Source organism: Haliaeetus leucocephalus, unplaced genomic scaffold, assembly GCF_000737465.1.
Source record: "Haliaeetus leucocephalus isolate CR32 unplaced genomic scaffold, Haliaeetus_leucocephalus-4.0 Scaffold984, whole genome shotgun sequence".
Classification (NCBI taxonomy): domain Eukaryota; kingdom Metazoa; phylum Chordata; class Aves; order Accipitriformes; family Accipitridae; genus Haliaeetus; species Haliaeetus leucocephalus.
This window is the reverse complement of record NW_010973420.1, coordinates 3,572,538-3,588,690: the sequence shown is the minus strand read 5'-3', so window position 1 is coordinate 3,588,690 and position 16,153 is coordinate 3,572,538. Positions and strand designations below refer to the sequence as shown.

The following is a 16,153-nucleotide window of genomic DNA, read 5'->3' as shown; positions in this document are numbered from 1 at the left end:
GCGATAAGGTCTCCCCTCAGCCTCCTTTTCTCCAGACTAAACAGCCCCAGCTCCCTCAGCCGCTCCTTGTAAGACTTGTGCTCCAGGCCCCTCACCAGCTTGGTTGCCCTTCTCTGGACACGCTCCAGCATCTCCATGTCTTTCCTGTAGTGAGGGGCCCAAAACTGAACACAGGACTCGAGGTGCAGCCTCACTAGTGCCGAGTACAGGGGAACAATCACCTCCCTGCTCCTGCTGGCCACACTGTTTCTGATACAGGCTAGGGTGCTGTTGGCCACCTTGGCCACCTGGGCCCACTGCTGGCTCATATTCAGCCGGCTGTCGGCCAACACCCCCAGGTCTTTTTCTGCTGGGCAGCTCTCCAGCCACTCTTCCCCAAGCTTGCAGGGTTACATGGGGTTGTTGTGACCCAAGTGCAGGACCCAGGACTTGGCCTTGTTGAACCTCATACAATTGGCCTTGGCCCATCGATCCAGCATGTCCAGATCCCTCCTACCTTCCTACCCTCAAGCAGATCAACACTCCCGCCCAACTTGGTGTTGTCTGCACACTTACTGAGGGTGTACTCGATCACCTCATCCAGATCATTGATAAAGGTATTAAACAGAACTGGCCCCAGTACGGTGCCCTGGGGAACACCACTTGTGACCTGCTGCCAATTGGATTTAACTCCATTCACCACAACCCTTTGGGCTCGTCCATCCAGCTGTTTTTTTACCCAGAGAAGAGTACACTTATCCAAGCAATGAGCTGCCAGCTTCTCGAGGAGTATGCCATGAGAGACAGTGTCAAAGGCCTTGCTGAGGTCGAGGTAGATAACATCCACAGCCTTTCCCTCATCCACTAGGCAGGTCACCTGGTCATAGAAGGAGATCAGGATGGTCAAGCAGGACCTGCCTTTCATAAACCCATGCTAACTCGGCCTGATCCCCTGCTTGTCCTGCACATGCCATGTAAGCGCACTCAAGATGAACTGTTCCATAATCTTTCCCAGCACTGAGGTCAGGCTGACAGGCCCATAGTTCCCCAGATCCTCCCTCTGACCCTTCTTGTAAATGGGAGTCACACTGGCAAGCCTCCAGCCATCTGGGACCTCCCTTGTTGACCAGGAGTGCTGATAAGTGATGGAGAGTGGCTTGGCAAGCACCTCCACCAGCTCCCTTAGTACTCTTGAATGAATCCTGTCAGGTCCCATAGATTTGTGAGTGTCCAGACAGCGTATTAGGTCACTAACTATTTCCTCCTGGATTAAGGGGGATATATTCTGCTCTTTGTCCTTGCCTTCCAGCTCAGGGGGCTGAGTACCCTGAGGATAACTGGTCTCCCTATTAAAGACTGAGGCAAAGAAGGCATTAAGTACCTCGGCCTTTTCCTCATCTTTGGTGGCAATGTTCCCTTCTGTATCCATTAAAGAACAGATATTCTTCTTGGCTCTCTTTTTATTGTTAACATGTTTGTAAAAACGTTTTTTGTTGTCTCTTACGACAGTGGCCAGATTGAGTTCTAGCTGAGCTTTTGCCTTTCTAATTTCCTCTCTGCATGACCTAACAAGATCCGTGTATTCCTCCCAAGTTGTCTGCCCTTTCTTTCAGAGATGATAAAGTCTCCTTTTTTTCTTGAGTCCTACCAAAAGCTCCCTGTTCAGCCAGGCCGGTCGTCTTCCTTGGCGGTTTGTCTTGTGGCACGTGGGAATAGCCTGGTGCTGAGCCATTAAGATTTCCTTCTTAAAGAATGTCCATCCCTCCTGGACCCCTTTGCCCTTCAGGACTGTCTCCCATTATGTTAGGCTTTGACTTAAAGACTCTAGCCAGTGAAAGGGCATTATGTTTGTTTGGCTCATAAACTTTACTAAAAATTACACCTGAGAACATACTGTACTCCCTGTTTGCTGTGAAAATAGCTCTATGAAAATAGCACAAAATGCATGAATATACCAAAAAATCTTGTGTACAACAGGCTAGGTGCACACACATAGATCTAAGTCTGCAAAACTGTACACAGGTCTTAAATCACTATTTTGACTGAAACATATAAGTTCTTAACAAACAAATGAAGCTAAAATTTATAGTTTCCAAAAGGTAGCACAGCTTTCTGTGACCTTCAAAATAAATATAAAGAAGGTCCACATTGGACTGAATTTTACTTTGCTTTTAGGTAGTCAGTTTGGCTTTCTTTGACACACAGAATATAATTTTAGTCCACAATTAATAATCAGGTTAATGAATATTACACAGGCTATCTTTTTGGTGATATTTCATCAAATCTAGAATAAGAAAAATTCCATGTAGGTAGTAACATTTCTTCCATGCTTCTTAATGTCACGTCTCAAAAAATCTGTTCTGCAATTTAGAACCAGCATACTGGGATACTTTGAGTATGACACTTCTTTTATACTTAGCTACTCTTTTTGGTGTTTCTACTGTTTCTGCTTAAAGGAAATACAAAGATAATAAAAACTTTGTTTTGACTAATTTTTTTTAACACTTGGCTTGTGCTTTGCAACTAAATAGACTTAATTTTATTCAGTCTTGATCCTGCAATTGCATCGGTATATGTGTAAATACGTGTATGTGGTTGTATCACTGCAGGACTCCAAGTGAAACCACAGCACCTTTATATTAATGAAAGGGTCCAACTGTGTGAGTACTGTTATGAGTGAAACTAGACCTCCAAGGAGCACCCAGAGAATGCATTGCCAAGTAGGAGCTGATTTGTTTGGTCCAGAGCACCTTAGGAGTGCCATGGAGAGAGGCTTAAGAAAAGTATTAGGTAGAACTTGTGACCATTGGTCATTGTAAGAATCTGCTGCTTTTTTTCTCAAATACATAAATAAAATCAGTGTCCTTGCCAATTCCACTTCAGGGAACTACTGTTTAACTCAATTCTGTTTATTTTAAGCAAATATTATATTATTATTTGTCTACCCAATGCCTGCTTCAGCAAGATGCTGCTGTTAGGATATCTACCATATTAACTATTTCTATTTTGTGCTGGTTTGCTGTTTCAATAGTTGTTCAACTACACGTACAAAGTGTATGTGACCCTACATGCTACTCCAATGTTAGATCAGGATTATAAAGAGTAGCAGTGGGCTATTAAAGAAGTTATTATGCAGACTAAACGGGACCAATGCAAATGGTCATTTGCTATTCTCTGTCATGGGTCCCAGCACTAAGTCATGTTAAGGTGACAGAAATCATATTCTAAGCAGTATAAGAATTACAGAGACAGTGTCACCTGTTGGCAAGCTTAGTGCAGCTGCTGCCAAACCTGAGCTGCCCCTCACAGGGATCCAACTTACAGTGGGCCCTGTTTCAGTTTACAGCAGCTCAATGTATAAGCCAAGAGTTCTGATTTCAACTAATAATGAACTTTTGTGTTGTGATTCTGCAGTTATGTAAAGCACTCTGAGATCTAGGTGATACAAGAACATGAAGCTTAAAGAAGTCTCTGATTAAAAGCTGAATCAGGATCCCTCAATCTGCGGCTGCATAGGTGCTCTTAATTTTGTCTTCAGTGTGTACATATCACCCACCAATGAGTTCGCAACTATTATTTCTGCTAGTCCCATGTCAGTGCAGTTTGTGGGGCACAATGCAGCTGAACTGTGTTAATTCATCTTATCTTTCAATTAATCTAATTCATCTACCTCTTACTTCTTTCTCTCTGTGTTGCCCAATGCATACTTTTAAAATGATTAGGGTGTGGTTATCTCAACCAGTTTGCGTATAATTGTCCTTACTGTTTAGCACCCATTACCTCAGGTTAAACCAATAATTTCTTTTTCCAGTGAGATATAAACACTAATATTGTGACTTCGTTCTCTGAATAACATTTTTGCAGAGCCCTTGATTGACTCAGTGAGGGTTCTTCTTTGGAAGAACTGCCTACAATTATTGTGAATTTTGTACTTCAAATGAGTCATTGCTCCACATCGCTAGGTATCATACAGAGTTCTATATGTGCCTTACAAAGTCAGAAGGTTCATCCTGTTTCCTGTCCCCAACATGTACACAGTACCCAGAAAATATTAGGTCATTATGTTTGGAGCTGTTAAAAATAATCTGGGTATGTACAAAATAAAGATTTTAAATTGCAGTTCAGTCAAATAGAAAGTTTTTTACTGGAACTATAAAGAAGGCAGGTTTATCTCTGTGCCAAATTTTGTCTGTGTCTCCAATTGTTGAGGCAATGTAACTGTTCAAAAAGGTTGCATTTAAAGAAAGAGAAGAACAAAGACTGTGTTTTAACATTTTACATTCAAATTATTATTCTTGTACTTTGAGAAAGACTTAATGTTTTAGCAGACATTAGGAACTGAAAACAGTGACTCTATAGGACATTATGTTTAGAAAATTAAATGTTAATTAAAAAGCACTGTAGCAATGAACCACTGCATGAATCACTTATTGTTTTTACAGACGTTGTTCAAAAAATGAGGATGATCTATACTTACATGTATAAGTCAGTAATTTACATGGTTATAATGTTTTACTGCAGAACTGTGTTTTGCAAATCCTAAAATAATAGCATTGGCAAATTTGAAAAAGCTATAATATAAAATCAAAGTGTGTGCTGTTTAGCTTTGTTCTGGGAAGGTTTAGAGGCATGGAAGTAGAACTGATGATGCCACTTCCATACAACTAGTGGACAGTGTGATCTACCAGCAGAAACGAGGGCTGATATTTTTTTGCATTGATGTATATAAAGTTGACCTATCAGAAATGCTCATTTTTATGAATCCATGCATGTGTTCTGTGACAAGTGGGAGTAAAGAGGTAAGGGTGAAAATACCTTTTTATTCCCATACAGCTTGTCATCTAAATCAAAAGTAACAAGCTCTAAAATTTGTGAGGCTCTGCATGTCACAAAAGATTTGTAGTTTATTTCCAGCCTTTGGCGATTTGTACTTTTAAGTGTTTCCAAGATGAAGTGTAACATCACTTGATTTAAGGGACATTTTCCTTTTACCTCTAGGCCAATGCTAACCTATTCCAAGGTCAAGTGGAAAGGAATTTGACAAATAAGTGGTGATTTTGGGTGGTTTGCAGTTTGAACAGCTCTCATCCCCAAAGTTTTCAGGAAGTGAATTAAGAATTATTAGCTGGTCAGTTAGTGGCTAAAATGCAATGAAAAGAACATTGAATTTGCATCCCACTTGCATAAGTGACTAAAATCTGTAATAGAAGACTAAGCTCCTTAGCTGATAGGTATTTTCCTCAGTTTCCACCAACTAGTCAGGAATCAGATAGAGTTGCAGTGGAAATTTCATTCCATTGCCTGCCCAGACTAATGTGTATTTAATGTTTTGGCTTCAGCTTAGAATGAGCTTTCACACTTGACTGAACAGTGCAGCACTGCCAATAATAGATAATTATTAGGGGCACCATAGCCACCCAAGGTGATTGGCAGTGTGAAATGGTGAGAACATGTTGTTGCCAAAACTGATGACTGCCAATTACAGTTGTGTGATTTAGAGACTGAAATAATCTGACTTTTTGTTGTGCTAGGAATATGTCAGGCTCTGAATATTTGACTCTATTAAGCGTAACAGACAAATTCAGTTTTATTGACATAGAAGCACATGAAGCGGAAATTCAGCTATTGTAACATCTCAAAGCAGAGCATGTTTCTCAAGAAAACTTATTAACTAGAGAGGTAAAAATATGATAAGGAGGATTCTTCAGTAGCAAACATGTTTTCCTTTTTCTCTATATACTGTGTCCAACTCTAGGGTCTCTGAGCCCTAGTGACAAACTGCTTTTAGTGCAAGTACTCTCCTTGTTTGACCATTAGTATTAATAAAAATACCTGAGGTCTCAATTTGGAACGAAGTTTGTCCCGATTGCTTTTAGTTTTTTAGCCACCTCTAAAGACAATGACATTTCCTGTTTCTGCAGCTGCATATCAAATGAATGAGCTAAACTCTCCAGATAAGCCCAGTTAATGCAACCCATAACCAAGAGGTCAAGAATCTATTAATGCTAATCTTCCTCACTTCCCTGGTATAGCCAACCTGTAAGACTTAGAAACAGTAGGTTGCTTTTCTCCATCCCTTTGAATAAGCCAAAAATGACTATTCTTTTGTAAATAAAATGTATCAAAGTTTGTGTAAGTGTAGGAGTGTTAAAAATATGTTTTCAGGAGGAAATATTTTATCTCAAGGGAGGGTTGGAATATAAACCAGATCCACAAGAGACCAAATCACTTACCCCTGTTCTCCATATGTCCCTGGGATACTGCATGGATATTGGCCCTCATTATTTGATAATATTTCATTAAAAATGAACATTTAACCCTTTGAAGAAAAGGACAGAGTTCATAAGGTGTTTTTATTTGCTTTGATTTGGCTTGTATGCTGTTCCATAAATTCCTTTGCTTCACTACTGCAGCACCGTGGCAATGTAATGCTTAAAAACAGAGCTCTGATCTTCCAACTTTCACACTGTAGATTAACTCCCTTCCATTATAAAATTTGTCATACTGATACCTTATTACCTTATTACTTTTGAGATATTTTCCTAATAAAAATGTCTGTTTGAAGCAGGAAGCAGACCTTACTAATGCTGTCCCTTTTGTATTCAGTCTAAAGGTATAGGAGATTGTGTAGATACGAAAAAAGAACGTACTTCATTTTTCCTGATATGGCTGCTTGAAGCAATTGCATCCATCATTACAGCTGCCCCAATGAATTACAAATCAAAACTTTATGACAGTCACCTAGAGTTCTCCTGAGATTTGTGTTAGTTTGCTTTATTTATTTACTTTTGGTTGGTTGGTTGTTTTGTTGGGGTTTTGGCGTTTTGGTTTTTTTTTTTTTATTTTAAACATGGTGTAAAGTCCTCTGTAATATGACCATAGACTCTTTCTTGAATTAAGTGAGGAAAGAGCTCCTTCTAGCGGTGGGCGATCTGCTTCAGAAAATAAATACTCATCCTGACAAGTAGTAATGTTGTGTTGGGTTTTTTTTGTCTTCCCAGTTCCATAGTTTCAAATATGCTATCCTGTTACCCAGTAAAATAATAAAGATTTTCTCACTTTTGCACATTTGATATAGTTTAATGAGTTTCAGAATATTTTTTAAATTCAAGTATCAGGCATTTTTTTCATGACTATTGTTTTTAAAAGGTCTTATTTAAGTAAGATGTTTTAAAATGTCTCAGTAATTGTTTCATAAATTTTTAATAATATCAAGCTGTTTCTGAAAGAAAAGTAGGTTATAGTAAAAAGAAGTATTACTTTTTAAATCGTTTCAGTATAATTTATCTTCCAGAAAAGAAACTCCCTCTTATATTGTCTAGTTACCTAAATTCAGCTGAAAATTTAAGCATGATGCATGAAGTAATAGAGTGTATTGTAAAATGTATTATAAAGTGATAATGTTGTGCTTTTTGAGAATTGTGTGATTGTAAATATTCCTGATTTAAATGACTGGAGAGAAATAATTTATCTTTGCTCAGATCACTGTGCTTCCTGTGATTCTGGTCTTGCATAAGAAATATAAGAAAGGTCACAGTAGGTCAGACCAAAGGTCCATGTATTTCAGTATCCTGTCTTCAGCACTACTTGCAGTCACACAGGACAAAACGAAGTCATAGTAAATGGCAATTATTTTTCTAGGAAATATGTAACTTTCTGGTTTGTCTCCACAGGACTCTCCTCTAAAAGCTGTACAGATGTTGTGGGTCAATCTAATTATGGACACCTTTGCCTCACTTGCTTTGGCCACCGAACCTCCAACAGAGGCTCTATTGCTAAGAAAGCCATATGGCAGGAACAAACCTCTTATATCCCGTACCATGATGAAGAACATTCTGGGCCACGCTGTTTATCAGCTTACTCTCATATTTACACTTCTTTTTGTCGGTAAGAAAGTTTGTTAGGCTTGTTGCTTAGTTTAGAAGCATCTAGGTCTTGTAGCCTGACATGTCAAAATGCTTTAAATGTAGCCACTTAATGCACATATATTAAGTCTGTCATAGTTAAACAGCTAGCAGGACCGAGCTGTTTAATGGGATCGGAAACAGTAGGGGAAACACAACAGATGCAATAGAGGGATTTAGTCACCTTTCACATATTGTTTACATTGGGAAGGGCCACAGTGAGCTTTTTTGCCTTCTAACAAAATGTGGGTTTGGGCTTTGGCAAAAGTTTATGTTAAAACATAGGATAGAAGGTTACATTTTAATCGGAGTATCTAGCCTGCTTCTTCTATACTGAAATTTCATTGAGACTTGTCTTTAGTAGTCACATAACAACGAATTTAAAAAGACAAAACAAAAATCAAGATCTGTTTTACCAATATCTGGAGAAGCTCTAACTGGGAGCAAAATGTTTGTCATAGTCAAGAAATAATGCTGATCTTAAGTAGTATAGATAAGCAAATATTAAGTGATACAAATAACACTCCGTTTTGACATTTAATATCTAGAATGGATATTAGAAGGGGAAAAATCCAATTTATTAGATTACTGGACTCTTCTTCAGGCCTTGCTAGTAATAGATGCTTTTTATAGGTTGTATTTTGGAGAGGGGAGGGAAGGAGGAGGAATGTTTCTTGCTGCAGGGAATAGTAGGGGCTAATAATAGATTCTGTTGCTCCACAATAATAAGTGAACTCGCTGAAAGGAATTTTATTGATTGGGTATTGTGTTCTTGTCACTATGTCATCATTGTTAAATTACATGTGTTGTCTTTCAGATTTTTTTCTTTATATACAGACTTCCATATAAGCTGTAAATGTAAATTTATGTTTCTTAGGAATTTTTTGAGCTCCATTGTGAGTCTTGCTCCACCTTACCAATAACTGGCTTATTGTATTAACAAACAATTGCTTATTTGCAATGCACAAAGGACGTGATGGTCTGTTTACAGTGGAGCTATTTAAACCAAAATAATTGCCAGGTTTTGAAGAGAGACGGTCTATAATATTGTTAGGCTTGCAGTGTATTTTAAGAATGTCTAGTGAGTCTAAGGGAATGGTAATTTCAGATTCTTTGAAATGGGTGTAGAAGGACTTGGTAATTCATGTGATATGAGTCTTGGAACGAGAACTTCTGTGAACTTTATGGGGAGTTTTAATGGCTTTTTGATGAGTTCTATGGTTTAAAATACTTTATACTGAGCCCAAATGAAAAGAAAACTAGGCTTTTTCACCCTATTCTAATTACTTCTGTGTGTCTCTAGACAACCCATGCATACTTTGAAGGACACAGCCCAACCAATTTTCTGATAAGCCTAGGAGATGCAGTCTTTTCCTTTTTAAACTCCACGAGGCTCAGCTTTACAGTGAGATGATGTTCTAAACTCAGTCTTTCGATACATTCCAAATGAATGAGAATTATTTATATTTTGATCAACTAATACTTCATTTTTTTTGTAGTAGGTTTCTGTAGAGACTAGTACATCAAGTTCTTCTATTTTTTCTATGATGTGGCAATAAATAGATTGTGTTTGAACATACAGTAATGCCTTTGATACATCAGGTGCATCAGAAATCACCATCTAGTTCTGTCAAACTATAGTATAAAAAAAAAATCTTAATCTCAGCAATTAGGCATAATAAACACTAAAGCTGATGTACTATAATGCCTTTTGGAAGATGTTTGGAAATAAAAACTAGGTATGGGTTTAACCACTGCCATTCCACAATGGTGGCATATTCTGGTTTGCCAATTAAGTGATGCGATGCAATAATAGAGACTTAAGAAGAGGTACTCTCACTGAGGAAAGTATTATTCATATATTTGTGTTTGTGAGTGTATGAATGAAAGCAAATTGATGTAATGTGTGTATATAAATATGTGTGTGTGTGTATCTATAAAAGAAAAATGACGGTATCTGTTTGCTTTCATTAATTTTTTCCTTTATTGTTTATATATAGTAAGGGCAATGTTTTCCAATGCTTATCTCTTTGGAGATGTACAATCTTCTAAAAAATCTCTGCTTTCTCACAGTCAAAGTTTTGTGGCCTCATATTGTGTTACTGATATATTTGTGATATCATAATCTACTTTCTGTCAATAAAACTATAAGACAAATTCTTTCTTTGGAAACATGCTCATTATAACCAGTGACTTGAACATGAACTGCTCAAATATCCCAAGGCAAAAAAAGCGCTCACTGTTAACTTAGCTGATGGAATTAACGACCTCAGGAGAAAACCTGAGGAAACCTTTCTTCTTCTTTCTTCAGAAATTCTGAATATAATGCTAGTGGAATAGCAGAAAAATGTTCAAGTTTTAATTTGGTTTTATGAACAAAACACTGGTTATGAAAATGAGTAGTATTGTGATAATCTTCTTTAGTCTTATTTAATTCATTATTTACGCTTTCATGTGAATGCCCCATCCTTACTTTTAAGACAATGCCCTCTTTCAGTAACTGTATGTTATCTGTAAACTTTGCTTATAAGAAAATGGATGAAAAATCGGACATGAGTTGGCAGCCCATGCACTTGCAGCCCAGAAAGCCAATTGTATCCTGGGCTGCATAAAAAGAATTGTGGCCAGCAGGTTGAGGGAGGTGATTCTCCCCCTCTACTCCACTCTTGTGACCCTGGAGTACCGCATCCAGTTCTGGTGTCCCCAGTACAAGACAGACATGGACCTGTTAGAGCAGGTCCAGAAGAAAAGCCACAAAACTGATCAGAGAGCTCGAACAGCTCTCCTGTGAGGAAAGGCTGAGACAGTTGGGGTTGTTCAGCCTGGGGAAGAGAAGCCTCTGGAGAGGCCTTATTGCAGCCTTTCAATGTATAAAGAGGGCTTATGAGAGAGACAGGGAGAGCCTTTTTACCAAGGCCTGTAGTGACAGGAGAAGGGGCAACAGTTTTAGACTGAAAGAGGCTAGGTTTGACTGGCCATAAGAAATAAATTTTTTTTACAATGAGAGTGGTGAGACACAGGAACAGGTTGCCCAAAGAAACTGGGGATGCTCCATCATTGGAAGTGTTCAAGGTCAGGTTAGATGGGACTTTGGGCAACATGGTCTACTGAAAGATGTCCTTGCCTGTGGCAGGAGGATTGGACTAGATGATCTTTAAAGGTCCCTTCCAACCCAAACCATTCTATGATTCTATCAGAAAAGAGGTTCCTTAGGTGCAGGTATCTTTTCAAAACTTATCTCATTTCTACAGTTACTCATTATGGGTTGTATCTTGCTTTTTTTATTGGTCAGATCTGAAAGCGATAGTAAAATTATCAAAATAAAGAGCAATGCCTGATGGTGTGCTCTCAAAGCAAACTAGCAGAATGATCAAAGCCAAATCTATTTAAAACCAGGAAAGTCTGTGTTCTTTATAATTAATGTTCTTGAATGCTTGTCAAGAGTTATGCCACACTGGATTAGCAAATTGGTAAAAACTGCTGAAGAGTAGTTGCTTCTAATTATTGTAGAAAATCGCAAACATACTGTCAATGGTCTCAAGTGCTCAATACGTCAGAAAGAATTGACTTAGAATAATTACCACTTGGTTAGAGAAAAAGTACTACTGAAAACTATTTGTGTAGGTATACTAAGTTATTAGATAAAAGTCATCATTTGAGAAGCTTCTTGCTCAGGAAGTTTAGATGTCTTTTGCTCACTGGTGTTATAAATTCTGCCTGTATTACACTAAGTGCAGAAAGAAAGCTGGTAAAACTGAGCACAGGAGGCAACTAGCTAAAGCAAACAAGGGAAATGTAAAATTAAGTTTGATTAATTTATTCTAGTGGAAACCTTTGTTTTTGTCTTATACCCAGGTGAGAAAATGTTTAAGATTGACAGTGGGAGGAATGCACCACTTCACTCTCCTCCTTCAGAGCATTACACCATTATCTTCAACACCTTTGTCATGATGCAGCTTTTCAATGAAATCAACGCACGGAAAATCCATGGTGAAAGAAATGTCTTTGATGGCATCTTCAGAAATCCTATTTTTTGCACTATTGTACTGGGTACATTTGCTATTCAGGTAATGATTTGGGCAAGAATTAGTAACTATTCATCAGAAATTTACCTTATGTTTTTTTCTCTGTGTGTGTGTGTGTTTGGGTTTTTTTTAATCTAAATGTTGTAGGAAGCACACTTAATAGTAAACTACCTGGTTTCACATATTTTCTCAATCAATACAATTGTCAGTAATGGAAAATGTTATTTAGCCATACTAATACAGCATAAATTTTGATTATTATAACTAGGTTAAATCTTAAATTATTCTGAAGATGTACAATCATAACTGCCATCATGATTTGTTGATATTGTAACTGATTCTTTTAGAATAAATTATTAAATAGTATACCAAACAATAGCAATAAAGCATTTTACATTAATTTACTACTCCATGAATAAACAAATTAGCCTTCAAATAGCTAACACTGCTCTGTTCTTCTGAGGTTAAATGCCACTGCCAAATGCTACTTGATGTTCTCGGTAATACTACTTCTTGGTAGTAATTCTTCACGTCCATCTCATTTGTGAGTTTGCTGTCCCAGTCATATGTGAACATAATTACAGAATTACACACTTTTCCCAAACAGTTGTAGTTCTTCTGCTGTATGAACTCTAAGTCCTTCTTCTGCTCCTGTATGCATCCATTTGCTGTCATCTATCCTGTACTTGATACTGCTTGACATTACCTTTTTGAAGTCTACTGCAGCCCTCACAATTGCTTAGAGTTGAGCTATTTCTATCTTGACATTATTGCTCAATTCTGGAATGGCATCCTGGAAGCTATCTGTATTGGGACCTTTCTCATGGAAGGAGTAAGAAGGAGGATAGATCTATCTGAATCTGGGCTATAGTGGTTTGAAACAGGAAGGGGAAACACTCAAACTGAGTATGGGAGAAAGGGCACCAGTGATTGGTAGTAGAACTTGATAGCGATGGTCTTTTAACAGCTAGTTCAAAACCATGGGTTTACTACCATGAACTAAAATGCCTTTAGGAGAGGCCTGACAAATTTACAATCATCTCTAATTTATTTTTTTTTAATCATGGATAGTGTTTGAGGATGTTTTCTTAGTTCTAGGCATTACTGTACTCAGTTGTCTGGCTGAAGGAAAAGTGTCATCTAGCTGCTAGCCACATTTCTGAATCAGCTGCTGGTTTTACTCCCTCTTCCCTGCTTTCTTAGTAGCTGAAATACTTAAGTGCACAGTTCAAAGCACTAGGTTTGCACTCACAGTAAATCAAAAAGGACATTGTAGCATAAGAGTACTTAGGCTGTGACTCTTACTTGCTTTTAAGTATCTTTTTAAAATCAGATATTTTTTCTAGGGACAATAGAAGGTTAATCTTTCTATTAATTTTCCACTTTGTTTATTACATTGTGGAAATACAGCTTTGCATAATGTTGCTTGCTGAAGCAATGTCAGAAAAGTAGTTATTATTTTGGCGTGTGTTTTAACAGCTGGATGTGTGAGCCAAGCATTTCATGCTAAAGAGATTGTCTCCAGGAGCTTGGATTATGTAGATGGATAATGGGAGATTACAGAAGTGTTTTTATTTCATATTTAAAGGTTTCTTAGTTCTATATGTATCTACTCCACTTTCTGTGAAGTACAGACTAATTGGCTTTGATATTTCATCTTTGAGTGCAATAGTTCCATTAACTGTTAGTTACTTTAATTTAGTCCTCCTCCTAAACCCCTCCAAAAAGAAAAAAAGGCAGCAGCAGTGGCCAAATTTTCCAAGTGAAAAATATGGAGACTATTACAATGCATCCTCAGTAAGGATCAGAAAGTGTTTCTGTGAGAGCTGCAACAGCCTGAGAAATAAAAGGGTAGTTACCACTGCTGCCCTCAGACAAGCAATAGCTTTCTTTCATTTTTTTTAATTCCTTTCTCTGCTTTCAGAATAAATAAATAATTTTCACTGTGAAGGAAGATGGATTAAAATATGCCATACCTACTATAAAGTATTTAGAAATTTCTCAATATGGAGTTGTAATTTCTTTCTTAGAATTTTAGCATCATATTCACAATTTTTGTTTTGTCTCCTCCTTTTTCCTTACTCTCTCCAATCATTTTCCCGTTTCCTATCCACTGCCTTCCATTCTCTGTCCCCTTCCTTCTTTCTGTGTATTTGGACTTCACATGGAATAGTTTGTGTTCATAGTTTGTGTTTATTCACTCACACAAGAAAGCAACCACTTTATGTATTTGTGTTATTTTGTATCTTAGACTGGACAAATTACTTTGAATTTCTGGTTTGCAGCCTTTGACAGTTTAAATCTCTGGCTTGTGCTTTCAGGTTGCTGGTTTTGCAGCAGCACTACTGCAAAATATCAATAATAACTGATTTTCAGTTAGCAAAACCTTCTCAGTCTAATCAGGCTTTGAAACTTGTTCAGATTCAGTGTGTGTTGGTTATCCTGCTGCAAGGTGTGTGGTTTTCCCACCCTCTTTCTCCAACAGGACTAGATTTTGGTATACTATCAGTCTATCCATGATAACACGCTATAAGTGTACAATAAATGTTAATTAGAGGGAAAAATCTCTCATGCAATGGACATTCCAAAATAAACTACGTCAGAGTCAACATATCCCCAGCTGAGAATATTCAGAACCTGGGAGAACACACAGGGACAGTCCTGTTTTCTTTCTTCCTGGGCATTCACATATGACTGTTGTTAGCTATGAGGCTAAGGAAGCCTTAGTCTGAACTGGTATGGCTTTTTCTGATCTTTAATTCAGTGTGCATAAATTTGCATGGTTTGATTTTTTTTTAGTGCCTGGGATTCTGCAGCTTCTGCTGGATGGGTTCCAAAAATGTCTTTCTGGTAACTTGATTTAGTGCCACCTAAGAGTGTCAAATGACATATTTGGAATATAAGATAGTATTTTGATTTTAGGTACTCTTTAGATTCAGTCCACTAAACAATAGATTGATAATAATATGTTTGACTATTCTACTGGTAAAATATGTTGGAATCAAACCAGCAGAGCTGTAATAAGTAGAAAGATCAAGTAAAATCTCGATTGAAACATGACTGAAAGTTGCTGGGGTTTTTTTGCTGGCATTTGGGGGTTTTGGGGGTGGAGTGTTTTGTTTTGTTTTTTTCCCCAGAAAATATTTACCCCCTTTCTTCTCTGCTTTTCTTTGTAGATAGTAATTGTCCAGTTTGGAGGAAAACCATTCAGCTGTTCTCCCCTGCAGCTTGACCAGTGGATGTGGTGTGTATTTATTGGATTAGGAGAACTTGTATGGGGTCAGGTAAGCATTCAGGAATATGCAGATTTCTTTCTTTTGTTTTTATAAACCAATCAAAGATCTGATATTGCTCCTAATCCTACTGTACTGTTGTTTCTTTGATCTCTCACAATGTTGTATTTAGCACACACTGTGAAATACAGGGTGCTCTCTAAGTACTTCAAGAATAGATATAGTAGTAAGGATAATTTAGCCCAGTGTTCCTTTTGATTTTTGTTAATTTTCATATCTTTTCTTTTCCTAAGCAGGGTGTGCTATCACCAAGGTCGTCTTTAGTTAGGCTTTTTCATGAAAGACGTTTGATTCATAACCTAGCCCTCTAGTCACAAAAGAAGTATAGTAAGGGCAAATGCACTGTAACCTTTCCTGCAATAGAGTACCCAATGTATCCTGTCTATGTTCAGCCATGGCAAATTTTTGAAAGTGAAAAGAAGTTCCAGTTCTATGTCAACCCACTCATTCCCTTGCTGAAACTGCCATTCTGTCAATCCATAGTAGCCTTGTTACTGACATAGGACTAAGTGCATTTAATATACACCAGCAGTGATCCTCCATCCACCTAATTCTGTGTGCAAAGGATGGAAGAGGGAATGAAAGAAAAATGATTTTTTCCTATAATAGTTGTAGAAAAGCGCAGTTTAATTCATATGTAATTTTAAAATTCTGCTACAACCTGTGTCATCGTTAGCTAATATAAAATTATATATAGATGTAAAAACAAGTGTCAATGAGATAAGTAAGTTATGTGATTATCTGTCTGGAAATAATAATACAGATACAATCAGTATTGTTAAAATACTACAATATTCTTTTATATATAAACATATTGCAAATGTTATTTTTTTACATTTTTGAATGCATTATTAATGTATTTATGTTGATGCCACCTGACACAGTAAAAAATATGTGAAAAATATGAAGTTACGTTTTGCCTCTCAGATGTAGAGATACATATAGATCGACT

At 37.4% G+C, this 16,153-nt stretch overlaps 1 protein-coding gene across 5 annotated transcripts in view; it reads left to right on the top strand.

The window, feature by feature from the left end:
* The window catches only part of ATP2B2 (ATPase, Ca++ transporting, plasma membrane 2), a 194,570-nt gene that overhangs the window by 156,843 nt on the left and 21,574 nt on the right, over nt 1-16,153 (top strand). For all 5 annotated transcript variants that reach the window (XM_010584463.1, XM_010584461.1, XM_010584460.1 and 2 more), the window contains 3 exons: nt 7,653-7,866; nt 11,739-11,950; nt 15,085-15,192. In XM_010584463.1, the coding sequence (XP_010582765.1) occupies nt 7,653-7,866; nt 11,739-11,950; nt 15,085-15,192 (534 nt within the window). The remainder of the gene's footprint in view (nt 1-7,652; nt 7,867-11,738; nt 11,951-15,084; nt 15,193-16,153) is intronic.